Source organism: Megalobrama amblycephala, linkage group LG10 (assembly GCF_018812025.1).
Source record: "Megalobrama amblycephala isolate DHTTF-2021 linkage group LG10, ASM1881202v1, whole genome shotgun sequence".
Classification (NCBI taxonomy): Eukaryota; Metazoa; Chordata; class Actinopteri; order Cypriniformes; family Xenocyprididae; genus Megalobrama; species Megalobrama amblycephala.
The window spans coordinates 5,577,805-5,588,235 of record NC_063053.1 but is presented as its reverse complement, the minus strand read 5'-3'; the positions used below and the strand labels follow the sequence as shown (position 1 = coordinate 5,588,235).

General features: G+C 37.2%; 1 protein-coding gene across 5 annotated transcripts; it reads left to right on the top strand.

Annotated features, from left to right (window-relative positions):
- The first annotated feature begins 1,653 nt into the window (after positions 1-1,653).
- Positions 1,654-10,387, top strand: rrh (retinal pigment epithelium-derived rhodopsin homolog). Of its 5 annotated transcripts, none has more exons than XM_048204120.1 (7): positions 1,654-1,916; positions 5,111-5,301; positions 7,360-7,459; positions 7,548-7,701; positions 7,820-7,988; positions 9,798-9,976; positions 10,058-10,387. In XM_048204120.1, exons 1-7 carry the CDS (start codon positions 1,796-1,798, stop codon positions 10,161-10,163), a joined length of 1,020 nt encoding a protein of 339 aa, XP_048060077.1. In that variant the 5' UTR covers positions 1,654-1,795; the 3' UTR covers positions 10,164-10,387. The 5 variants fall into 5 exon arrangements, with proteins under 5 accessions (XP_048060077.1, XP_048060079.1, XP_048060078.1 ...); XM_048204122.1 differs by lacking the exon at positions 1,654-1,916 and adding an exon at positions 3,404-3,588 and having other exon boundaries at positions 10,058-10,385; XM_048204121.1 differs by lacking the exon at positions 1,654-1,916 and adding an exon at positions 3,646-3,973 and having other exon boundaries at positions 10,058-10,385.
- Positions 10,388-10,431: the final 44 nt, after the last annotated feature.

Genomic DNA, 10,431 nt, shown 5'->3' with positions numbered 1-10,431 from the left:
CTAGGATACTCGCAGTGGTTGCTAAGGTGCTGCTTTGCGGTTGCTTTGGTAATCTGAGTGGTTGCTAGGGTGTTGCTATGTGGTTGTTAAGGCATTCTGAGTGGTTGCTATGTTGTTGCTATGCAGTTGCTAAGGTATTTTGGGTGGTTCCTAGGGTGTTGGTATGCAGTTGCTAGGGTACTCGGGGTGGTTGCTAGGGTGTTGCTCTGCGGTTTCTAAGGTATTCTGGGTGGTTGCTATGGTGTTGCTATGTGGTTGCTAAGGTATTCTGAGTGGTTGCTAGGGTGTTGCTATGTGGTTGTTAAGGTATTCTGAGTGGTTGCTATGGTGTTGCTATGCAGTTGCTAAGGTATTTTGGGTGGTTCCTAGGGTGTTGGTATGTGGTTGCTAGGGTACTCAGGGTGGTTGCTAGGGTGTTGCTATGCGGTTTCTAAGGTATTCTGAGTGGTTGCTATGGTGCTGCTTTGCGGTTGCTTTGGTATTCTGAGTGGTGGCTGTGGTGTTGCTATGCAGTTGCTAGGGTACTCGGGTTGGTTGCTAAGGTGTTGCTATGCGGTTGCTAAGGTATTCTGGGTGGTAGCTAGATTGTTGCTATGCAGTTGCTAGGGTACTCTGGGTGGTTGCTAAGGTGTTGCTATGAGGTTGCTAAGATATTCTAGGGGGTTGTTTTATACTTCTTGGCCAGATAGACAGATAGTATAGTAAAATACTTTTATAATGCATTAAGGCAGTAAAGCATTACCAATTTTTTCTTTCCATTCAGTCCACATTTAATACAGCCTAACTGTGTTTATTTGTTTCTTTATTAGCACATTATTGTGTAAAAGCACTTGAAATACTGTGATATATAAATTATCTTGCCTTTAGATATAAATCATTTGGCCTTGGATTTTATTTCGAAATGCCGTTAAATTTGCAGAAAAAATTGTAAATTGCCGAAAATGTTATTATTGTAATAAAATGTTAATAATACAGTAACAATAATAATATGTATTGTTGTAAATTTAGTATTTTATATAAATAAAATGTTCTTCACACTAAGAAAAAAGGGGGGTTGAGTTTTGTTATGTGTTGTATGTCACTTTCTGATCATCATATTTCACACACACACACACACACACACACACACACACACACACACACACACACACAAACACACATATATGTATTATAATTTTATTATTATTATTAAATCTGTTATAACAATGATACTTTGGTATTTAGTAATAGGCAAGCTCCACTTCATCTTAAACAAGCTGTTTAATCCAAAGGTGATGTAATAACATTCTTGAAATAACAATAATACTGATAGATACTGCAGATGTGTTTTACTTCTCTGCAAAAACAATTTTTTAACACTAGTCAGCTAAATGTTTGAACTATTTAATTATGCTTATCAATATATTTCTGCTCATCAATATATTTCTGCCATTTTGTTGTTTTTAATGGTGAAATATGCTACTGACTTGTACTCCACATTCCAATAAAGCTTTTCTATTGCATAGAATGAGAAGCTTTCATGTGCGGATTAGCACTGAAACAACGGTTTCTTCAGTCCTCACAAACCAAGCAGAAAACATAATTAGTGAACATAATCCAGCCCTTCGTTCCCTCAGTCACCCCGTAACCTTCTACAGCCCCTGAGCGCACACACACTTTTATGATCTCTTTCTAGGTAGGACAGGGGGATCTGGACTTCAGATTTTCTCAAGCTGCATGATTTTGTTTGAACAGATGTGAATGTTAGTCAGAACTGAAGCCTGAGTGGTGTATATAGCCTACAGTATATATAATCATGTGTGACGAAGAGATGACAGCTCGATTTCTGAACGCTTCTGCTGAGAATGTATACGATGAAAAGAGCGCTTTCTCACAGACAGAACACAATATTGTGGCTGCATACCTCATCACAGCAGGTAAAGAGAAGAGATTGTGTTTTTGTATTTGATGTTAGCAAGCTATAAATGAACTGAAATTTTTAAATAACATTTAATATTTATCAAGTTAATATTATAATAATTATCAAGTTTTTGAATTGGCATATCTTCTCATTAAGTAAGAGTTTAGTAAACCAAGAATTGCCTTACTTTTGTGGCCTACCCAGCAAACAGGGAACATTCTCAGAACGTTGTCAGACGGTTTGGCAACGTTCTTTCAAAATTTCTTTCGAAAATGATACTTATACTTCAATCATGGAACTTACTAACTTTTTTTTTTTTTTTTAGTTGGACGTTTGTCTAATGTTTTGGCAACGTTCTTCCAGTAAGGTTAATAGAACATTAGTTCACAGTCAAAAAAACGTTACTTAGGGACATTGATCGTGAAACATTTTTTAAACATTTTAGTTGGACGTTTGTCTAATGTTATGGCATGGTTCTCTCAAAGTTATGATCAATCTTTCGTCCAGTAATAAAAATGGAACATTAATTGGTTCAAAGTTATGTGATCTTTAATAATGTTCTCAAAATGTTATTTATTGTTCATGGAACGTTTTTCTAAAATGTTTTAGTTGGACGTTCGTCTAATGTTTTTTTTAGACGAACATTGTTTGTTAAATGTTAGGCCCCATTTACACTAGTACTTTTTTGTTTTAAAATGGCGTTTTAAAAGGAAAGCGATCCTCGTCTACACTGGCGTTTCCACAGCGTTTCAGAAATGGTCTCTACACTACAAGGCCGAAAAAGCATGTTCATGCACACTGCGCGTACAAGTGTAAACAGTTGCATCTTGCGCATGTAGGCAGCTGCAGAATTAAAAAAATGCAGTTTAATCAAAGTGCCTTTAAGACAAGTCATTTCACTCGGCGGCCATCTTTGAAACGCCTCTCGGGCATCCAAATGCAGCTCCTATCTCTTCAAATGGGGAAACATCACATTCTCTAAAGCTGTTCGCCAAGCTTTCAATTAAATTTCATATTTGTAATCGCCAGAAAAAAAAGGCATTTTTCTATAGGAACTGGGGTTTCAAACGACCGCTGCACTGACGCGATGACTTTACCAATCGACAGTTGGCTCTTATTATATCTAAGACGGGACTTATTCCGCCATTTTGCGCATTGCACTTTCTCCCATTCTTAATAATACTAGTGATCCGTCTTGTGTTATTCTCTAGTCTTTGGTTTAACTGCTGCTAAAAAATACAACAAAGCCAGCAAAGATTGCAGTTCAGTCAAAAGTTGCGTCCCAAATTATGCATTATACACTATGCAATTATTCACTATGTACTTATGCAGTATGCACACATCCATGTAGTGCGTGAATTGTATAAGGTTATTTTGTCATTAAACAGTTGAGTGCATGAAGTGTCCAACATTCCACACTTCGTTTTTTCCGTTAATTTAGTGCATTATCCGGGTATTCAAAGTGTACTTTTTGTTTTTGGAATTTTAAGTGTGAACGCACTACTCGCACTATTTATACTTAAAAACGTCATAGAATAGTACACAAGTACGTGAATTGGGACGCACCTAATGAATATAGAACAACACAAGACGCTTCACTCGTACTGTTCTGAATGGGAGGAGAAAGTGCAACATGCGATATGGCAGAATAAGTCCCGCCTTCAAAAATAAGAGCCAATCACCAATTGGTAAAGTCATCGCGTCACTGTAGCGGCAGTTAGAAGCTCAGTCAGAGGCACGCCTCAGAAAAGATTCACAAGAGATTGGTTACCCCATTAGCTTGATCCAGCCTGAAAAAATAGTTTTTTGTCATGATTCGAGCGTTTAGAAACAAAATTCATGAGACAGTTTTGTCAGATTTCTCTGGTGATTTCAAATATGAAATTGAATCGAAAGCTTGGCAAACAGCTTTAGAGAATTTGATGTTTCCCGAGAGACGTTTCAAAGATGGCCGCCGAGTGAAATGACTTTTGTTAAAGGGACTTTGGTTCAGTCTCTGTGTGATAGTTTACATGGTCATCAAGGATACGCAGAGTGAACGTGGGCAGCTACGCCATCCTTTTCTCTGTTTTGGTCTGTTTATACTGAAACGCAACCCCGGCGTTTTCAAACTACGGGGTCTGCAGCGTCTTCAAAAGTCTCCGTTTTCGAGGTTCGAAAGTGCTGGCGTAGTGTAAACGACAGGCGTAACCGTAGCAAAACTTAAGCCGCGGTTACACTAGACTTTGAATGTGCGACATTTTTTCGAATGCTGTAACGGTCGTGATATGTCACTGTCTACATTGTCTTTTTTATAAACACGAATTCAACACATAACTTAAAGTAATACATTCAAAATGTAAAAATATAGAACCTACTCGACTTTACTGCAAAAATATAATTCTTTTAATTCAGGCAAGAGGTCATGCCGTGACGAATCGATCTTCTACTGGTCGCACGTCTTCACGTGATGCGAATTCGCAGGTCAGAGTTCACCAAACTTGAACTTTGGAACGCAGCGAAATGCGGAATTTTTCGCACGAGCTTGTCCCTGTGTCTCAATCAGCTCCCTAGCTCCCTAGGTCGTGAATCAGTATATAATGAAAGTGAATGTGGCTGATACCCTGATCAGTGCCCTGACTACTGAACTAGGGAGCTGATTGAGACACACGCCGTGTTTCCGGTCTGACGCATTCGCATGCGTTTGAATGGAAGTCAATGGAACGAAAAGTGCAGTGTGACCGCACCTTTATGCGTTTTAAAGTGAAAACGCACAAGTGTAAACGGGTCCTAGACGTTCATTAAACATTAGCTACTGCTTATTTCAGAATGTATGAGAACATTAAAAAGTAATGTTCCCATAATGTTTTCAAAATTAAAAAATGGAATGTTCCCTTAACTCTCGGAAAACCAAGAATAAAACATTTTTAAAACCTGGAAATTTTCAGGGAACATTCATAAATAACGTTTTCATAACTTAATGGGAACGTTAACAAAACATTCTTAGAATATATGCTATTTTTGTTAGCTGGGTAGGCTTAATAGATTCAACACAATGTTTTAAACATTTCTTGAAACTGACATTTATAGATTCAGCCAGGCGTGTGAGGTAACCAGCAGGGGTGTGTGTAAAATGGGAAACTGAAAACGGGAAATGTTTTGAAAGGACATGAAATATGTGTGAGACAACGTCCACAGATGTCTTAACCTCCTTTCTCTCTCTCGTGGCAGGAGTGGTCAGTCTGTCTAGTAACATTGTGGTGCTGCTGATGTTTGTGAAGTTCAGAGAGTTGCGCACTGCCACAAATGCTATCATCATTAATCTGGCTTTCACTGACATTGGCGTAGCCGGTATTGGTTACCCCATGTCAGCAGCCTCGGACCTGCACGGGAGCTGGAAATTTGGATACATGGGCTGCCAGGTGTGCACCTCCTACTCCATTTTTAGACAAAACAACGCATCAGCAAACACAAAGTCATTTTGATTGTATAATTAAGCAAAATTGTGAATATAGTAACAGCTAAGGGTACGTTTACACGACAACGATGTACTAAAATTGGAAAAGATTTTCTTTTGTACAGATGATCCAGTTAAAGGGTTAGTTCACCCCAAATTAAAATTCTGTCATTAATTACTCACTCTCATGTCGTTCTACACCTGTAAGACCTTCGTTCATCTTCAGAACACAAATTAAGATATTTTTGATAAAATCCAATGGCTCAGTGAGGCCACCATTGACAGCAAGATAATGAACACTTTCAGATGCCCAGAAAGCTACTAAAGACGTATTTAAAACAGGTCATGTGACTAATGTGATTCAACCTTAATTTTATGAAGCAACGAGAATACTTTTTGTGTGCCAAAAAACAAAACAAAATAACGACTTTATTCCACAATTTCCACGATTTCAAAACACTGCTTCATGAAGCTTTATGAATATTTGTTTTGAATCAGTGGTTTGGAGCGTGTATCAAACTACCAAAGTCACGTGAACTATTGAAATTCTGAAAAGTTTTAAACACTAATGATGTAACGAAGCCTCGTTTACTGAAATCATGTGACTTTGGCAGTTTGATACATGCTCCAAACCACTGATTCGAAACAAAAGATTTGTAAAGCTTCATGAAGCAGTGTTTTGAAATCGCCCATCACTAGATATTGTTGAAAAAAGTCGTTATTTTGTATTTTGGTGCACAAAAGTATTCTCGTCGCTTCATAACAATAAAGTTGAACCACTGTAGTCACATGTTTTAAATATGTTTTTAGTAGCTTTCTGGGCATCTGAAGGTGTTAATTATCTTGCTGTCAATGAAGGCCTCACTGAGCCATCGGATTTCATCAAAAATATCATAATTTGTGTTCTGAAGATGAACAAAGGTCTTATGGGTGTAGAACGACATGAGGGTGAGTAATTAATGACAGAAATTTTCATTTTTGGGTGAACTAACCCTTTAAAACGGATCTCTGAAAATGACTAAAAACGCTGTATTATTATGCCAGGCCAGTAGTTGGCAATGTCACTTTGTAAAGAAAGATACGCGCCTGCGCACATAAGCATTCTTTTAGGGGCCGTTCACATTGCATCTAAAAATATGTGGAAACTCTCCATTGTTCCAAAGAGCTTGCGCTCCTATGCCACCATGAACTGCGCTCTCCACAACAACGAGGAAGTTTCAGCAAAGGATTCATTGATTTCTAGCCCTTGCATTAGCTCTACTACTAGATATATTTATGGATTTGAGAAATAAAAACCCGCCTTATACAGCTATGACCAGCTGTTCGGCTGAGCTTTCGATGTTGTTACGGAAAAGCTGAAGATGATCGGTTGGTTCTTGTCATGTGACCTGCGGTGCGCTTGTGGCATTCTGAAAAGTTGAGAATTTTTCATCTAGCTGTGCCTGGAAAACGCTATCGCACCCGCATGTGCATCGTTTCTATTTTGAGAACGCTTGTCACGCACCTACATTTGAAATAACGAACTTGAGCATGCAAAAGGCGCGATATGTGAATGCCTACCCTTTAAGCCCTGGGTTTACAGGTTTATGCAGGTTTTCTTTGACTTCCTTGTGAATCGATGCCCCCAGGGCACGGTTGCCACCTTGTGGACAAACTAATTACTGCAAAAAATTTTTTTACATGCGAATCCGGTGGTGCGCGTACAGTACTTGCATACTCTTCTGATGACGAATTTCACGTCACACGCACTGTACGCTGACCCTTGTGTATGCGTTTTCAGCCCCCCAAAATGCCATTGTCGTGTAAATGAATGGCCAAAACGCATAATTCTGTATTTAGTTGAAAATGGTGTCGTGTAAACAGTCCCTAAGTAGCATTGTTTGAGGTCAATGATGTGTCCCAGAAAAAAAAAAATAAAAAAAATAAAAACTTTTTAAAATCTAGTATAAAGCACACCTTGCTTAATTCCGCTAGAACCTACTTTCTTACATGTAAACAACATTACTCGCTGCCTCTGTTACAGATCTATGCTGCCCTGAATATATTCTTCGGAATGGCCAGTATTGGGCTGCTCACTGTGGTTGCCATTGACCGATACCTTACCATATGTCGACCTGACGTAGGTATGAATCTGTCCATACAGCTGAACCACTAATGAATGTCATTTGTGCCAAATGCTGTAGGAAATCTATTCATGTTTGTTTGTTACAGGACAGAAGCTGTCAACATTATCATACACGCTTCTAATTGTGGCTGCTTGGCTGAATGCTGTGTTTTGGTCAGCCATGCCCATCATTGGTTGGGCAGGATATGCCCCTGACCCCACAGGAGCCACATGCACCATCAACTGGAGAAACAATGACGCGTGAGTGAAGACACCAGTCTTTTATCAGTTTTACCACTCTGTAAAGCTTTTTCCTTCAGATTGTGATCTTAAAAGTGGAGAGGGGATTACAAGTGGAACTAATCCTGTTTGATTTTAGATCTTTTGTGTCCTACACAATGACTGTAATCATTGTCAACTTCATCATTCCACTGTCGGTCATGTTCTACTGCTACTACAACGTCTCGGTTACAGTGAAGAGGTTCAAAGTTAGTAACTGCTTAGACAGCATCGACATGGATTGGTCTGACCAGATGGATGTCACTAAGGCAAGCAAGTTTTTTTTTTTTTTTTTTTTTTATGCCATAAAATCCCATTCACATGAGGGTGAATGTAACAATATTTTATTTAAAATAAATTTTATTTCATTTTATTTACATTTTTTATTTATTTATTTGATTTTGGGGAGACATATGATGCAGGAAAATACTTTACAGCATTAAAAATCTGTTTAATTAATTTAAATAAAGCTAAAATAAAATAAAACATAAATAATAGATGAACATTTTTAACTTAAAAACCTTAAATGAAAATTAGAAATATTGCCTTGGTAACTTAATTAAACAAAATAAGTTTCAGTAGCCTACTAAAATTACTAAAGCTAAAACTGAAATAAATATAAATTAAAGCTAAATAGAAATATTTTATGAAAACATAATAAAATGACTAAACTTGAACTGAAATTAAAATGAAAACATGAAACACGAGACTGTTTTCAACTATAAACTGAAAACTTTTTATGCATTTTGGCCGTTCATTTATATGACAACAGCATTTTGGGAGCCTAAAAAAAAGGGAAACTTTTGAAAATTGATAATAAAGTGCACATTTTTGAAAATGATACCGTTGTCATCTCTGTGTAAACTTATGGAGCCCTAGACATGAAATGCAGGAAAAAAAATAGTAGGCTAAATCATGTGCACGGTTTATTAATTAATTCCCTCGATGTACTAAAACGTGCGCACGATTTACTATTTCGTTCCCTTGTTTTATAGATCATGCACATGATTTTTAAATCGAGGGAACAAAATAGTAAATCGTGTGCAAGTTTTAGTAAATTGTGCGCACGATTTAGTAAATTGAGGGAACGAATTAGTAAATTGTGCGCACGATTAGATTTTTTTTCTTGCATGTCATGTGGCTCCTTATAAACTATAAAAAACATGAATTTGTGAAAACAGTGAAGTCATGCGCGTTACATGCATATTATGTGTTTAGTGTATAGGCGCATATTTTTTTTTTTTTGTGATTTTAAGTGACATCGCCGGCAACTGACCTGGCATGAATAATACAGCATTTTTAGTTGTTTTTGTGGATCTGTGCAAACAATGAGGATCGTACAGCATTGTCATCTTTTTTTTTTTTTTTTTACACATCGTTGTCGTGTAAACATACCGTAAAAATAAATTCTTAGGGTACGTTTACACGACAACGATGTACTAAAACGGAAAAGTTTTATCTTTTGCGTTTTTTTGCGTACAGACAATAAAGTTGTCAAAATGATACATGGATCTGCGTAATGACTAAAGAGAATGTATTATGCTGCCAGGCCAGTAGTTGGCAATGTCACTTTGTAAAGAAAAACTACACATGCGCATGGCTTCACTACTTTCACAAATTTGCATTCTTGTAGTTTACACAAACTAATAACTGCATTGTTTTCAAAAACTTGCAATTTGTAACCCCTTTTCAAAAGGTTGCATGTTCAGGCACCCAAAATGCCATTGTTGTGCAAATGAACGGCCAAAACGTATACAAAGTATAGTTTCTAGTGTAAAGAAACCGTCTTGTGTAAACAATGTTTTCATTTTAATTTCAGTTCAAGTTTAGTAATTTTGTTTTTATAAAATGTTTCTATTTAGCTTTAATTTATATTTCATTTTTAGTTTTAGTAATTTTAGCATTTAAACTTTTTTTATTTCGATAAGTAGCCATAGCAACATTTCTAATTTTTATGTGTAAACAGCCCCTGAATCAAAACATAAATACAATAGACTAAATAATGCTAATATACACTGCTTGACTGGTTTTGTGTGCTCACTGGTTTCATTTAACTTGAATCCTCAATTGTTTTATAGATGTCCATTATAATGATAGTGATGTTCCTGGCTGCCTGGTCTCCATATTCGATTGTGTGTTTGTGGGCATCGTTTGGTGACCCCAAAAAGATTCCAGCACCAATGGCCATAATTGCCCCACTCTTCGCCAAGTCCTCCACCTTTTACAATCCTTGCATCTATGTCATCGCCAACAAAAAGTAAGACCTCCTTGTCCCATCTTTCTTGTCACTTTCTTTCCTTTTCTTTCCTTCCTAATAAGTTGTATTTGTTAACTGCAGGTTCAGGAGAGCCATCACTGGAATGTTACGTTGTCAAACACGACAGCGAATGAATATAAGCAACCAGCTTCCAATGACAGCGTCTTCTGTGCCACTCAACCCTTAAATGAAGAGCGATTCAGATATTTAAACATTCATAAAACATCAGCGCTGGACGCTTTCTGTCTGCTCCACTGTTTTAACACCACTAGGGCATGATTCCTTTATGGATGTAAAGTGTTCTTGAACAACTAACATTGACTTCCTTTAACCTTGCAATTCAGTATCTAATCTGATGCTTGTTACATTGTTATGTCTACTACAAATCTTGTGAAATTGTTGTTCTTGATACTGTATGTACTCAAAATGTTTTAATTTGAATAAAAACAATTACA